The following is a 16,357-nucleotide window of genomic DNA, read 5'->3' on the forward strand; positions in this document are numbered from 1 at the left end:
TAACATTGAAACTTACAACTTCCTGAAGGATCCTCAACAGAATGCAAGCTCTTTGCTCTCCTATTGTCTGTACTCTAGATGTTGATGGGTTTCTACAAAAAAAAAAAAAAAAGGTTTGAGTCTTATAGTGGAATGCTTAACTAAGGCAACAGAATACTTCAGAGTTCATTTACTAAATATATTGTGTCTGCTACCACGGCAACGTTCTTAGCATTTTTAACACTTCCTAAGAGAGATTTAAATACCATGTCTAGATGCCATTAATGCTCGTAAACAATAAGTTATAATTTTCTAATGGGAACTGAGTAGTTGCTGCAGAGTGAGTGCTGTTATTCTAGGCATATGCTTGTCATAAGATTGCACAACTACAGTGATTTTTTTGTTTGATTGCAAATGGGATGAAGTAATGTTGTCATCCCCAGCATCAGCACATGTCCCACGCATGATAGCTGTGATATAGCGCTACTATGTAATTAAAAACTCCTCTTTGAAATGTTACACCCTGAAGAGTAGTGCTGAGCTCCATTTGTGCCTTAGAAGAACTATTATTAGTTGTATTTCCTCTTCCCATTTTGAAAACAGTATGTGTGGAAACACTCTTAGTTACCTAGAGTAACATTTAAAAGTCTGAAAAGCATAAGGATTCTGTGTTTGTAAGCACATTGATTTCAAAATAGTATTTCAAGCCCATCTTAAAGCATTGGCAGTTCTTGATATAAGACGTGAGGAAAAGATCAGTGCTGGTGTGCTGAATGTACAATAAAAAGGTGTGAACGTCTGTGTGATTCAGTTTCACTTGGTATGGACTGAGCATTTCTAGAGTTGGGATTGACTGATTCAAGCCACCTGACTTCCTGGAACTTCCATTAAATATTGTGACTTTTAAATTCTGCTTCCTATCTCCTATACAAATACTCTTCCATAATTGCTGGAAGGCTTCTAATATTGTAATGAGAGAATTAATAAAGCTTCTGCTGTAGTTTTTAGGGCTGCCTTGAAGTGATTGGAATTAAAAATGTGGATAGAAAATTTGGAACTCTTTTAATATGCTTGATCACCAATTTCCAGACTAGTACTTCCCTTTACAGATGTGAAAGATTGTAAAGCCCCTTTACGTGTTAACAAGGGCATTAGTATTGACAGAGGTGTTTTTTCTTTGATGTGCTGACTTTGATAATCTGGTAATATTAGGGAAAGATGTGTTACTGTCAATATTATATAGTAATTTGTCTAGGGTTTTATGTAGATGCATATTATTTCAATCTCCCACTATAAAAGCAAAACTCGCAATATTTAGAAACACTTCCATGTCTAGCTATACTTGTACAAATTCTGTCACAAACTGCCTCTCTGTAAATTAATTCTTTATAATTTGTACATAGAAATTTTGCATTACCTGGTACTACAGAAGGATGTTATTATTGGGAAATTCATTAGTGGGAGTTTTTGCAGAAGCTTATTGAGCCGAATTGTGAACACAGCATTGCATTTTGTCCTGTCTTTTTGACTCTTGCTTCAGACAGTCTGCACAATCTTCTGCAAACCATCTGTAGCTGTCATTTAGGCACCATTAGACATTATACTCACCATGTATAAATATCACTTGCAACAAGTGTACATTAAAAACTCTAATACTGTCATTTTCTAATTCGAACCCTTGAATTTGCAGAGCCATATTTGCTGTGTAATCTACATTGAGCCTCTTGGACACTACAGTGGGTTAGTCTCACTCTAAAAACAGTGATACCTGAAATGCCTATTTTTTTTTTTCAGATTATCTTATTTAAAACTAGTTTTAAGTTGATATCCATTTAAAGGTCAGCTCTTCATTTTTTTCTGCATGAAGCATCCCTATGAAAAAATTCAGTTGTGGAGAGGATGTAGGAAGTGGAGGGCCTTCCAGTCAGCCTAACACTAGATCACTTTTATGAATTCAGTTTGCCTTTTAGTTAAAGATTTCTTCATGTAAAACACCTCTTCGCTTACTGGATAAGAAAAAGATACTGAGTGCTGGTCTTCCCCACTAAATGACAGTCAATAAAAGGATGAGATAGAAGAAGAGGAGAGGTACTAGAAGACACAGAGCTACCATTGTGCTTCCCAAAGAATATTTGGGACTTAACAAAAGATGAAATTTTCTTCCTTTTTTCATTTGGTGTCCAGTAGCTTGTGGGTTTTTTGGTGGGGTGGGTGGGTTGGTTTGTTTGTTTTTGTGGTTTGGTTGGTTTGTTTTTTTTTTTTTTTTGGAGGGGGCAGGAGGGCTGATGGGAAGTGTTGTTTGGTTTTGTTTTTTTTTTTTTTTTTGCAGGATAACAGCACTTAAAGGAAATGCTACAGTGTTTTGTCATGTGTGCTGATGACATGAAGTCCCTTCCATTCTCTACCAGGTGTTTATTGCATGTTTATGGGGAATGGGATGTACTGGCTTAGGTGCTCTGCTTTAGTCCTCTGTTGCTGTATATGAACTACTTCTGGGAAAGTTACTCATTTGAGTAGTAAATGTGTTTCCTTGCACAGCTTTTTGGTGAAATTTAAATTAAGAAAGCACTTTAACTGTTCTGAAGTTAGCAAACTGGAATAGTTTGCATCAGCAGGAAAACCTGAAGTGAAATTGAAAGTAGGACATTGCCGTTTAGTTTATTTCGTGAGACTGGAAATTAACAGTTGATATTGTCAAAGCCCTACCAGAAGTAAATGGTGTAATCTGAATGTAATGGAGTTATTCTTCAAAAAGTATTGTCGAAGGATATGTGGAAATCTGCTCTAAGCATACAGGTGTGTACAAACATCGGGCAGACATAAGCATTCATGGGCTGGTGTGCTCCACGACTGCAGATCAGGCCATAGCTTGCCAGATTTTGACTACATAAATTGCTGGTGGAAAGATGTAGAACTACTCTGTACCACTGGTGTTAAAAATAATATTATTTATTTATTCTCAGTTACATGTTTTAAACTGATAGTAGTTTGCATAATAAACTATCATAGGAATCCTGTTATGAGTTATTCAGAATAAATGTACTGTACAATGTATTGTTATCTGCCCATTGAAGTTGTGTAATTCAGAATTACTTTTCAATAAAAAATGTCTGGTTTTGCATATTTCTATTCAAGCATGGCTTTCTCATTAAAACAGGGTAGACAATATTTTTTTTTTCTGGCCCATTTACCTGTTCTTGACTGGAACTACAGTCAGTAAAAAGTACTAGCCAGACCTGAAAGAAGGGTGGAAGTCTTGGAGAAATTCACAAGAATCACAAATTCCTACAGCTTGTGTCTGTGCTTGGCTTCAGAGCACCTTCACTATGTGTTAATCTCATGTCAGAGTAAACAAGGATGGGGGTCAACAGAGAAAACAAGGTGAAAACATTTGAGACAGGAGTTTTGCTAATCTTGTGCACAGAATAACACCTTGTCATGGACCCTCTTTTGGTTCCTTATGTAATTACAACACTATCAATCTGGGTTGTGGTTTACATTGGGTTTTTTGGTGTGTGGGTGTCTTTTTTTTTTTTTTTTCCGCCTTTTTCTTGTTGTTTATTTGTTTTTAACCAGTGTAAATTCGATGGGCAAAATCACCTGTTACTGGGCTCTGTTTTCAGGTGACTGAAGCTAGGCTTCCTGGTAGTGGAAGTCCAGGAGTTGCTGGTGTGCTTAGTGCTATAATGACAAGGCCTATCACACACTTCCATTTTAGATACGTGTGACCTTAACTATTTGTGCTTGTACTGCGGAAAAGTAATTTTGTAATTGGAACTTAAGACTGAGACTCACTACAGTGTGTGTAAAGGTATTTTATAAACTAGCTTAAAACTCTATAGCTTACATGCCAAAAGCATAATTGTTCTGCTCTGAGTTTCATACTGGCTACAGGAGTCCACATGAGACAAGTATTTCAGTCATGCTAACATTGCTTTGCTATTATTCATAGGTGAGGTAGCTGTCTTTGTAAAGATTTGGGATCCCTGTCTACTTTTTTCTTAATGTCAGGATTTTGTGAAATCCCTCTGAATGCCTACCTGAATTATTTGCATTATGGTGAATTTTATGATGCAATCTTCCTATATTGCACATATGTATGTGTTGCAGGTCTGTGTCCCAGCTCTAGCTTGTCCTAAACAGCATAGAAATGCAAATATTTTTAGTTTTGCATTTGGGGTGAAATGTGGATGCTGCTGTGAAAAAGCTGACAAATCTGATTCAATAAGTACCTTCTCTTGCTAGGCTTCTTTGTACCCCTAGGAAACCTAAAAGTCATTCATGAGTCAAGTTGTTCTGGGTTGGGTTTTTTGGTTTTATTTTTTAAGTGACTGTGGTTTCGTGTTTTCAGAGTTTTCTATTCACTTTTGGTTCCATTCTTTCTGAATCATCAGATTATGGAGGGGGGGAAAAAAGAGACTAGATAATAGCTACTTGTTCAGTTTCAGTGTTTCATGCCTCCGTGTTGGATTCTCTTATTAGCTCTGGGTTTCAGAGGGCTGCTTTGGACTATGCAAAGATAGTTGGTGTTCTGAGGTCACTGTCTAGATGTTATTCCCCATTTTAGGTAAATAATGCAAAGAATGCTAATATTTGTCTACTGCACCTGTTGTAATAACAATAGAGTAAAAAGTGTTTTGATAGAGGTTTATGAGGCCACATCTGAAGTGAGAATTTATGTGAACTGTTTACGTGTTGAAGAACTTTAAGTCTGTGCTTCACTTAGCTCTCTGACCATACTTGTTGATTCTTTCATGGCTTCCAGAAGGATCTTGCGGAGGTGATATCATTCTAGTAATTTTGTGCTAGCATTCTCTAAATCTTCCAGTTAGTTATTATTTTAACTAAAGAAACACTTTTTGGAAAAGAGAGAAGCCCAGGGAGGCACGGTTCCTAAGGGAATTTTGTTCCCTCCAAAAAGGAGTAGCTTTTATGATTGGGCAAATAGAATTTGGGAAGGCTAGGCTAGGGTGGAAGGTGGAACGTCAGCCTTTGTAGATAAGGGATAGTAAATGTCTCTGTTTTGGCACTACACAGTCATGTGATATTTGTGTTCGTTGATCTCTATTAGCAGAGCAAATACATATTCTCATTTTGCAGATTAGAATGCAAAGAATACTTGGATTGATTAAGGTCATAATTTGTAAATAGCCAAGTTGACACTGAAATATAGACGCTTCTCACTTTTATAGTCATTCTTCAGAAACTGACTAGACCAAGACACCAAAGGAAAATGCAACTTATCAATGTATAATTTATTAACAGAGAATAATTGCCTGAATGGTCTTATAATAAATGTTGGACATTTTTAAGTTACTTTACAGCCATCCAGGATATGTTGTTTTGTTGCATAACTCTTTTGGGTGAGACCAAACATAGGGCCTCATCTGCTGTTTATAATCAGGTTACTGAATTAGAAACAAGAAGCCAGGGCTTGAAACAACTGCATGTTAGAACGAAAGCTGTAGGTAAACTGTCCATATTATAATCTGTACCCTTAATATTACAATATTCTACTAGTTATCTTTCTTCTACTACAGTTCTGAGATAAAAGATCCAGTAATATGATCACCTAAAAGTAGGCATTAGTTTTAAGATTTTTAGTATCTGTGTGGAATATTACATTTTCTTTGTCATAGCTTTCTATGTCCTTATTGCGTGAAGTGCCCAATTATTTGGCACTACTCTTTGCTTCTAATACAGCATCCTTATTGTTTTCACAAGTTACAGATTTCTTGAACAACCTCTTCTAACTGCTCCTTTACCTTTCTTTAAACTTGCCACCTCATATTTACTTACCTGTTTTTAAAGTTACAGACTTCTGGTTGAAGACTTGATTCCCCCTGTAGCAAGAGCAAAGCTTTTTTCCCCCTCTGGCTAAGGATTAAAACCAACAAACAAAACCAAAAAACCAACAACCACCCAACTCTGATGTCTTCAGCTTCAGCATCAATTATTGTAATATTAGAAAAAGCAAAACTATTCATATGTAAAAATGTCATAGTGAACAGAAACATGAATAATACTCTAGAATTGAAAGTAGTGGTGTCTGGGACTTGCATATGTAAACTTTCTGGAGAAGGGGCTATAGCTTATTGTACAGTGAAATCCCGCCTTGCTAAGAAAGACCTGACTTGGTTCCAGTGGTGAAACATAACCTTAAAATTATTTGGCCTGTTACCTGAGCAATGCTTTGTTGGTACCCAGAACTAAATGTAGTAGGATGTCGGTGTTGGATCTGCAACGTGCCTGGCTCTTACACAAACCTACTTAGTAATTTCTTGTGAAGCAGAATTAATTTTAAACATTAAGTTGTTGTGGGTCATGTTTCTTGTTTTACTTGATTTTATGGTTGCACATTTTTGTGAAAAAGTGAGATCTTTTTCTGCTGGCTTTGAGAGAACTCCAGAATGGTCCTTTGTGTACAAAACAGCCAGATTAACCAATCATGGAATTCTTGAGTTTTGTTCTACTCTAGTGTATGGATAGTGGCAGTGTTGTACAATATCCCAAGAAAAGATAAATTCCATCTGAAAGACAGTCGTATTTATATATAAAAATGTCTCCTCCAGGAAAAGGAACTGCAATGGCAGTCTTGATCAGCTGGAGTGTATAGCATCCAGCAGGGAAATGCCATGCAACTGAGCACTGCTGTAATTGTTGCATGCATTTTTTTAGTGAAAATCTTGAACTGTATATTCCTGGTGAGTAAAGGATGCTCCATGAAAGCTGCTGAAAATTCAGCCCGTGATTTTACAAACCTTCACTGAAATGGAGAAAGACCTAAATTGCTGTAGTTTGTGGAGTTACTTGCAAACGTAAAGGACACATGAAGGGCTTGTGTTTGGAAGGTTATCTGTTTTTTCCAACTGTATCCAACCATGATATCTCTTTCCATACCCTGCATTATTCTGTGCCTTGATCTTTGGGCTACTTGTGAGCAGCGATTTTCGATGTTTGGACAAGCATCTAGACAATTGTCAGTTTCAGCTATGTAAGCTAAGCAGTTATCTGATTTCAGAGTTTTTAATAAAACGTGATACAGAACATCAAGTGATAATATTCTTAGCACATACGGTGCTTACCTTCAAGACACTGTCAATTGTTAATTGGCTAACTTCACTGCAGAAAGAGTGGGTTGGTTGAAAGAGCATTGTAGAAAAGTTTAGTGTTTGGAACATGTTGGGAACTGCTGTGGAATCCTCCCCATGCCTCTGGACCAACATACCCTTCAGTAAGACTGTCACGATGTTGTCCGATGAAAATGTAGGCTTTGGTTTGGGGGGGGGAAGCCTTTATTCATATTTTAGCCTTGATTGCTGTGTTGGTAGTAGGTCTGTTAGTAGGTACTGTGGTTGGGAGAGGTCTCTTTGCGGCTTTACCTTCTGCTGTTCACCAGTGTTTCACTGTTCCTGTCACCTTGCACAGGAGAGAGCTTCCCTTTCCCCGCTCCTCCAGGTAGAACTACTACACAGGAGCCCGCAGCCTTGAACATGAGACAGAACGCGGACATGACCCCGTCTGCCTCCTGTAACGGCGGCGACTGGTTGATGCCCCGGCTCTGGCTGGGTGTGACTGGCGGTCCGGCCGCTGGCCTGGGCGCACCCCAGCGGGGCGGCGGGAGCGGCGCCTCAGGGAGCGCCCTCGCGAGGCACCAACGGCCGGCGCGGCGCGCGGGGCGCCGAAGGAGTTAACGGCCACTCGCCCGGCGGCCCGCCCCTCGGCCTCGTGCATTGGGGAGCGCGCTGGCGGCGGCGCCCAATCGCAGCGGGCGGCGGCGGCGCCCGCGCCAATGGGGGCCGGAGGGGGGCAGGCGTGGGGGCCGGCGCGGCCGGCGCCCGGTTGAATGGGGAGTACAAAGAGGCGCGGGGCCGGGGCGGGCCGCTGCCGCCGTGCCTGACAGAGGCGCGTGGGGCTGTTGCTGCCATAGCCCCGCGCCGCTGCCGCTCCGCTCCTCTGACAGCGCAGGGGAGGGAGCGCCGAGCCCCCGCCTTTTTTTTTCTTTCTTTTTGTTTTCTTTTTTTTTTTTTCTTTTTTTCCTTTCCCTTGAGATTTGCTCGTTTTTCCCCTTCTCCGGTACCCGTGGAAGAGGCGCTCCCGCCGCCCGACGGCACCGCGGCGTAGCGGGAGCGGGAGCCGGCGCGGCGGCTGCCGTGTGCATGAGCAGTGCGGCTGCCGCCGGCCCTGTCTTGCCGCCGGGGCTCCGCCGCTGGGAAGCGAGCAGAGGCAGGGGCACCGCTGCCGCAGCCCGGCCTGCCTCAGGCAGCTCCCCCGCCGCACCCAGAGACCCCCCGGCAGGGGATGCTCCCGCCGCCACCAGCTGCCGCGGCCCTGCGAGCCTGAGCCTCCGTGCCCTCCCCGCCCACCGGCCCGCGGTGAAGCCGCCCGCCTTCTTGGGGGGCGGCCGGTGCCGCTGCCCGCCCGGCCCCAGCGGCGGGTGCCGGGCCGGTGCGGCGCGCTGCGATGCGGCTCCTCCGCGGCGCGCGGAGCCCCCGCGGCTCGGCTGAGGGTACGCGGCCTTGAGGCGGGGGCGTCCCGGCCCCCGCGGTGCCGAGCTCGCTCGGGGGTGTCGGAGCGCTGGGGCTGGCGATGGCGCCCGCCCCCACCGCGCTGCCCTGAGGGTCCCTCCGGGAGACCCCGGCTCTGGGGGACGCCTGGCAGCTCCAGAGACTTTGGGGGCGTTTGCGGGTCTTGCCCCCCCCCCCTTTTTTTTTTAATTTTTTTTTTTGTTTTCCTTTTTTTCTTTTCCTCTGCTGTCTTTTGGGGTTGTCTCCTAGCTGATCATCCCTGTGGTGGGGGAGCTCCCCACATCTGCCTGGCAGTTGTCCACTCACCCTCTGCCTCCTCTCAGGGCATGTCCCGGTCCAACAGCATCAGCCCCCCGGGCTTCGGCAGCCCAGCACCCTGGGCAGGCACTGAGCAGCACCGCTCAGCCTGGGGTGAAGCAGAAGCCCGGGCCAATGGCTACTCCTACCCGCCACCTCCCAACAGGTCCTCGGGCAAGAAGGCCTCCCGCATGTCGAGCAGGTGGAGGAGCGAGGAAGACTACGAGCCCCAGGCAAGCCGGAGCCGCGGAGAGAGTGGCCGCAGGATGATGAGCTTTAGGTCCAAATCCGCCTGGCAGGAGCACAGTGACGACAGCCAACGTCACTGGTCCCGCCACCCGCCTGGCAGTGATTCCCCTGCTGCCCCCAACAATGCCAGCCCACGGCAGCTTGGGGAGCAGGGGGAGGTACGGCCCCGGTCTGTGGAGCTGGGGCTGGAGGAAAAACGCATCCAGGCCAAGATTGAGGAGCTGGAGGACGAGGACGGGGACGAGGGGGACTCTGAGGCAGCCTTCTCCATGGGCAGCTGTTGCAGCAGCCTGCTGCAAATCTTCAGGTCCAAGAAGTTCCAGTCGGAGAAACTGGAGCGCCTCTATCAGCGCTACTTCTTCCGACTCAACCAGAGCAGCCTCACCATGCTCATGGCTGTTTTGGTGCTGGTCTGCGTGGTCATGCTGATCTTCCATGCTGTGCACGGCCACTATGAGGTATCCTACGTCGTGGTGCTCTCCCTGGCCATCTTGCTGATGGTGGTGCTGTGCATGGTGTGCAACCGCAACGACTTCCACCAGGATCATATGTGGTTGGCATGCTACTCTGTCATCCTGGTGATCCTGGCAGTGCAAGTGGTAGGGGTTCTGCTGGTGTGGCCCAGGAGTGCCTCAGAGGGCATCTGGTGGACCGTCTTCTTTATCTACAGCATCTACACGCTGCTGCCAGTGCGGATGAGGGCTGCGGTCATCAGCGGGGTGGTGCTCTCCGCCATCCACCTGGCTGTCTCCCTCAAGATCAACGCAGAGGATAAGTTCCTCCTGAAGCAGGTAGGTGAGCCCCGAGCTGGTTCAGGTGTGCACTTGGCAAGTCCGCTGCCTTGGAGGGAGAGTAAAGTGGGGTTTGTCTTACTTCCAGAGGCCTGCCTGACACCGGAAGGCTGAGCGGGCTTTCTATTGAACCCCTAGGTTACCTGCCACAAGATGGGATGGTGTACATAGTGGTGGCTAGACTGTAATCTTGCTTCTTTTATAGCCGTGGTGTTTCCTCGTTGTTGCTTTTCATTAAGAAGCGTGCCTTACTGGTTTCCCGTGACCACTGCTCCAGCACTGTCAGCCAGCCCTGCTAATGCCCTTCAGTTATATTTAATGTAAACAGGTCTGCAGTAAGTACACCTGTGGAATGGTATCTGTGTGTGCTGCTGTGGGTTATCCTTGTGTGTCACTCTGGAGTCTGGGTTCAGTGTCAGTGCAGTGCTTGCTTAGGCATCAGAGAGTGTGCTCCATGGGAACATGGAATAAGCTTTTAATTTAGGAGGAGAGTGTTTGCTCTGAGATGTGTTGCAAATACCTGTGGTGTTCATATACAGCCAGAAAGGTTTTAAAAAAAATGTATAAATTCAGATTATTATTTGGCTGTGATACCATGTTTAACTGGAGCAGCTCAGTTTGCAGGAACAATAAGACTATTATCAAATGCATTACAGTGCAATTTTTAATTACCATATCTGTATAAATAATAGCAATACAAGGCACTGCTCTTTTCAAGTAAAGCAAGCAGCCTTGCTGCTCATGTGCTTTAAGCTTACCAGAGACCTTGGCAGTTGGGAAACCATTGACTTAAAACATCGTAGCTAGGTGGTAATCACCATCCCTCTGATGAGCAGTACTCTGAACAAGGATGTGCTTGTCACAGGGTCAGCCCTGATGTTTGTATGTAACTGGGGATTGTTTATTAAAATCAGGTGTTTGGTAGCTTTACAGCCTTATCTCATAAAAAAAATGAAGACCTGTGCTTGCAGAGCCTGCCTTGAGTCTTACTTCTAAGTTGTTTTGAGTTCAACCTGTTACAGTGTCAGGAAAAGTTATAGGGCTTAAGTAAAACTTCTGAAGGATGAGGCTGTTTCTGGTCTCGTCTACAAAATAGCCCAAGAAATGACTCTTTCTTTCCTCCTTCTATTCTCTATTCTGGCATAGTTCTTAGTTTGTTACAGATATTTTTATAAACTGTACATGGCATATTTTTCTTATGCTTGATATAAATGGCTTTTTGTACATTTCCAGCAGAGCATACACTGTAAGCAAGACAGTTGCTGTTTTTCTGCTTGACTTGGAAAAGTTTGCTAATGGCCTCAGCTCTTCCTAGCTGGGGCTCTGGTCCTGCAAAGCCTTGTGAATGCAGTTAATTTTATAAATCAAGACTTGTCCTATTGAATTGAGTGTATTTGGAGACTGTGTTCTTACATAGGATGGGAAAGCTTGTCATTATTATGGCCAGAAGACTTAGCAGCCTGTTATGAGCAAAGCTGAGTTTAGAGGATACCAACGAGTGCATAAAATATCTTTGTATTGGAAAGTGTTGTTAACTGTATTTTAATGGAAAGGAGCCTAAAGGGCCAAATGATTCACTCCCTCAGTGGAGAATTTGGGATTATGATAGCTCTCTCCCTTTCCAAATACAGCAGGATTATTGTAAGAGGTTGAGCTTGTGTAGAAATGTGCACTTGTTGGAGGTAAAAGCACGGGCAATAGGTGATGGTGCAGTCTGCACAAACCTGTGCATTATACACTTTCCCTTTCATACTAGCGCTGGGTTTTCTTGAAGTTTGGCAACAAATATTTAGTTAATGAAGAATGTCTTAGGAGTACTCTGTTTTTGAAAGTAGAGTGTCTCTCCATAATGCATATTTATTTTTCCTACTAACAACACCAAATGCCGGTCTCTATCTTGCTGTGGTCTACGTTGGTGTAGCTCTGGCTGAATTCAGTGAGGTTGTACAAGGCCAAGAATTAGATTCCTTGCACATTTGCGTATGAACATGAGCTGCTATCTCTGGCTGTCTGATAGAAAAAATCTGTTTCTGCTGAGCACATCGCCTCACAGCTGTTAACAGGCCTCCTTCGCTGGGGCTGTATCTTGTTGCTATGGAAATCTGTTGTGTTCAGCTCTGCCCACTGATGCACGCAAACCCTGTTTTTCCCTGTTCAAACTAACAGGGGTGAAGGTAGACGAAGACCAGATTAATAGAGAGCAGGGGGTTAAGTTGTTTTCAGTGACTTCATGCTGGCAGTCACATCAGCCTGGGTTTCATGGAGCAGGAGTGGATGTGAATGCATTGGTGACTACGTGACCAGATGGTTCTTTATCCACAGCAAGTCACAGAATAAAGACTGATTAGGATGTGTATCCCCTTTCCTCTTTTTCATGGCATTTTTAACCATAATACTTAAGCGAGTTTTTTCTTTGTGTGGACTTTTTTCTTTTAATCTTCTCCCACTTGTTTCCATGCCAGGAAAAATCATAGTGTCTTGTTATGATCCAGTAATATTGAAAGCTGGGTGACTTTTTTGTAGACTCCTGAGCACTTTTGTGATGCTCAGGAGCCTATTTAAAATCTCACTGCTCGTTTTTCTCTAGAGAGTAAAATTCTTGGTTGTAGGTCCCTTTCGGAAGAAAGGGAACTTTTTTTATTCCCTTGCTGAGAATGCATGATTTTATTGTTTGAATTACTTTCTCCTAGTACTACTGGACTGCCCTGTCACCGGACCGCCTGGTCTGAGGCGGTGCTAGTCAGGCTTCATGAAAGGGGTAAAGCAGTCTGCTATTTCTGGATCGGTAAGGTGACAGGAGTAAAGGTAGCTGGGATTATTCAGTCGTAACTGAGCTGTTTTTTTTTTAGGAATGCTTCTGGGGTCACTGGGCTTTGAAAGTAGGCTCTTCTGTTTGCTGCTTGTAGGAGTATGAGGTCTGTCTTTAAAGAGTGCCCTGAAGCACCCCTAGCAGAAGCAGCAGGTATATTTGGAATCTCTACATGTCTGATTGGGTAGAGGCAATGATTTTGGCTTCTTGAATTGATGTTTGATTGGAACAAAAAGTACTAATTAATACAAATTACTGCATTATGTTCAAAAGTTATCCAATGCAGAGGGAGGGGAGAAAAATAAATCATGTGTTTGAGAATTTACCCACATTCAAAGACTGCTGCTGGAGGCAGAGCATATTGAATGTATGACACTTCACCAACTACAAATCTTAATTACTTAAAGAGTTTTTTTTTTGTACCTATGATCAATTAATTTTAGAGGGACTGCTTTTGGCTTTATTGGGAGGGGAATGACTGCATTTGTCTTCAGGTTTGTGTCCTTGTGTTTTTCTGGGACAGTTTGGATTACAAACGTATTTCAATGCACATAAGCCTATGTCTTCCCAGTGCATTTCTTTGTAGTCCAACTTTTTCCATGTGTTTGTTTTGATATACTTTCAGGCTCTGAAAACATTCAACTCCAGGATTCATGTAAGAAGTGCTTTATGTGTGAATGAGACTATCTAATAGTTAGCTGAGAAATAAATATACTATTTATCCACAAACTGCCTTACATTCACAACAAAGGTGATACTGATGTTTATTTTATGTTCTGGTAGAAACAAACTTACCCAGCTGGCCCACAAACCTGTACAGACGCGGGGGAAGAATTTAGAGCGTATGGGTTGCGGATGCTTGACTGGAGTCATGTGAGTGGAGCAGCTGCCCTGCACATAGTCTTGAGTAAGCACTGGCATTTTTGTAAGACTAGGGGCTAAGGGACAGAGAGTTTCACAACGAAGTTTATTGGACTCTGAATCAGACTTAAAAAGGGATGAGGATTGTATGTGGGAGGGGGCGGGGGCCCTAGGGGTAAGGGATAAGAATGCCATATACAAACATCAAACAAACCTATAGACTGAGGTTAGATTTACTCCATTTTTCCCACCTAAACCTGTTTTATTGCAACTTTTTGAGGTTCAAGGATACAGTTAAGCCTTTGTATTAACTGAGTGTGAGTGGGTGACTGTTAAGGTGCAGTGAAAACAGAAGACTGGGTAAAATAAATACTTCTTTTTGTGTGTGTGTGTCAGTAACCTCATTGAAGGAGTAACTGAAATGCTCTGATCTCTTTGCTCCCCTTAATACTTCTGCAGACCTTTTGCAAACGATCTCTGACAGCAAAGTCCTGAACAGCTGCCCCAGCCCATGGCTCTTGTTTGTGGCACTCTGATTCTAGGCTCCTGACGTTGACCTCCTTCTTGCTCCGTCCCTTTCCATGCACCTCCATCATAACAATGTTACATTAGTACTCCTCCTCATCCTTCACTTCTGAGAACTGTGTATGTGCCTTTCTCCCTGTCAGTCCACGTTAATGGTCTGTGACAGATCCACATGATGGGTCTCTCGAAAGTGTAGCATTTCAGTTTAACCATTTGTAGGAAGATATTATGTGAAAATATGTACAGTCACTCTTTTTCCTTTCGCCTAAATAATCTGTCACTTCAGTGGGGCTATAAAAAGCTTCTCACAGTAACAGGTTATTGACTTGAGTCTTGTGGATATCTTCTATCATCTTGTAAATATGCTTTTTAGATGCCATTTAAATGGCATTCAATAGGAAGCAAGTCACATAGCAGGAGAAATAGTACTGTATGTTCCATCTCAGCCTCAGCATGCTTAAGATATGTCACTGATGACTGATTTTGAAACTAACAGATTTTTAGAAGTGTGTTACTCAAGTCACTGTGTTGCACTTTCATTGTCTTCAAGTGGCCTTTATTCATAAAGAAGGAGAGATGAGCTATCTGAAATACAGATAAGTCTGTATGTCTTTTTATTTTTTTTTAATTTATGGTTATTTGCTGCCTGTTTTACTTTTGTCCACCTGGAAAATAAATTTGAGTAATATTCATTTAGGATGAGATTTTAAGGCACCTGGCCGCATGGAGCCAGATACCGTGTGCCTCAAACGGCACTCTATGTCCTGCTCTGCATAAACAATTATATCAGTGGAGCTCTCATACAGTAAGATGTGCTCCAGCTTTCTAACAACTGAAGAATCTGCCTGAGCAGCAGTTTGACTGACGTTGGTAAAAACTGATGATTTGAATTCTTTTGTTCAGGAAAAAAATGCCAGCCTGAAATATTCAGTAACTGCTGCATTGATAGTTGCCTCCCTAGTGTAATTCTGTAACAGAGGTAATTAATTAAATCCCTGTGGTATTGTATATCAATTAGTCCTTAGTATGAATATTGTCTGTATCTCTTGGGAATGCACGTGGTGCTTGAGGTTTACAAAGGTGTATCTGTTTTTCTTATCTCCTAAATTACCCTATGATCCTGCTGCCCTCTCATCTCCCTCTGTTGCTTTATCCTCCTCCCCACCACCCTGCATTAGTCTGATATTTCACTGTAATGTTCACTGGTATCAATAACTGCTACTCTAATAGTGTTTGAGTGCTGTGCATCTCATTTCTTTGCATTTCTGGACTCTTAATAGGTTTGTTGTCTCAGTAAACTGACCCATTTGACTCATTTCTCTCAGCCTTGTGGTAGCAATTGCAGTCTTATAGCTGGGTTGGATCTCAGTGAATTGAAGACAAAACCTGATGGGGATGATTTAGGTGCATTACTCTGTCAGATGTACTAATTCTAGCAAAAGATTTGTCCTTCTAGGTGTTTTTAATGATGTGCTTGCAAAGGCAGAGTGTGCTAGTTCTGTTTATTTCTGCAGAGGTGAAGATAATTCAGCAGAATGTTGGGATTCGTCGAGATATGTGAGGCAGAAGGATAGCTTTCCATCCCATAATTGACTTGTCCGTCAGTGGCCTGGGCTTGATGGCTTTATTTAACCCCAGCCAGCAACTAAACATGATGCAGCCACTTGCTCACTCCCCTCCAGTGGGATGGGGGGAAGAGAATCAAAGCAGTAAAAATGAGAAAACTTGTGGGTTGAGATAAAGACAGTTTAACAGGTAAAGCAAAAGCCACACACACAAGCAAAGCAAAACAAATAATTCATTAACTCCTTCCCATGGGCAGACAGGTGTTCAGCCATCACCAGGAAAGCTGGGCTCCATCACACATAATGGTTACTGGGGAAGACAGACACCATCAGTGAGAATGTTCTCCCCTTCCTTTTTCTTCCCCCAGCTTTATATGCTGTGCATGGTATCATATTATGTGGAATATCCCTTTGGTCAGTTGGCATCAGCTGTCCATGCTGTGTCCCCTCCCAACTTCTTGTGCACTCCCCACCCTCTTGTTGGCAGGCCAGTATGAGAAGCTGAAAAGTCCTTGACTGCTTAGCAACAACTAAAACATCAGTGTGTTATCAACATTATTCTTGTACTAAATCCAAAACACAGCATGGTTCCAGCTACTAGGAAGAAAATTAACTCTCAGATGAAACCAGGACAGACACCACTGTGACCCCTATACATGATCTTTTGTGATTAACCAGAATGGCAGTGCAAACAAAGTGCTGATGATCCTGGTGCTAAAGGCTCACTGGAACTGGTCGTGCCCTCTTGGAGCC

General features: G+C 43.4%; 1 protein-coding gene and 1 long non-coding RNA gene across 3 annotated transcripts in view; one reads left to right on the top strand and one right to left on the bottom strand.

The window, feature by feature from the left end:
* Positions 1-9,290, bottom strand: part of LOC139828413 (uncharacterized) — an 18,321-nt gene extending 9,031 nt beyond the window's left edge. The window contains exons 1-2 of the long non-coding RNA XR_011739960.1: positions 8,814-9,290; positions 17-92 (exon numbers count right to left, since the gene is read on the bottom strand). This is a non-coding gene — a long non-coding RNA (uncharacterized lncRNA). The remainder of the gene's footprint in view (positions 1-16; positions 93-8,813) is intronic.
* Positions 7,852-16,357, top strand: part of ADCY5 (adenylate cyclase 5) — a 210,858-nt gene continuing 202,352 nt past the window's right edge. Inside the window, exons 1-2 of one of the 2 annotated variants that reach the window (XM_071810813.1) lie at positions 7,852-9,844; positions 13,437-13,526. In XM_071810813.1, the coding sequence (XP_071666914.1) occupies positions 8,834-9,844; positions 13,437-13,526 (1,101 nt within the window). In that variant the 5' untranslated portion in view covers positions 7,852-8,833. The remainder of the gene's footprint in view (positions 9,845-13,436; positions 13,527-16,357) is intronic. The other variant, XM_065840449.2, reaches the window with a different exon arrangement.

The sequence above is a fragment of the Patagioenas fasciata genome, chromosome 7 (assembly GCF_037038585.1).
Source record: "Patagioenas fasciata isolate bPatFas1 chromosome 7, bPatFas1.hap1, whole genome shotgun sequence".
NCBI classification, from domain to species: Eukaryota; Metazoa; Chordata; class Aves; order Columbiformes; family Columbidae; genus Patagioenas; species Patagioenas fasciata.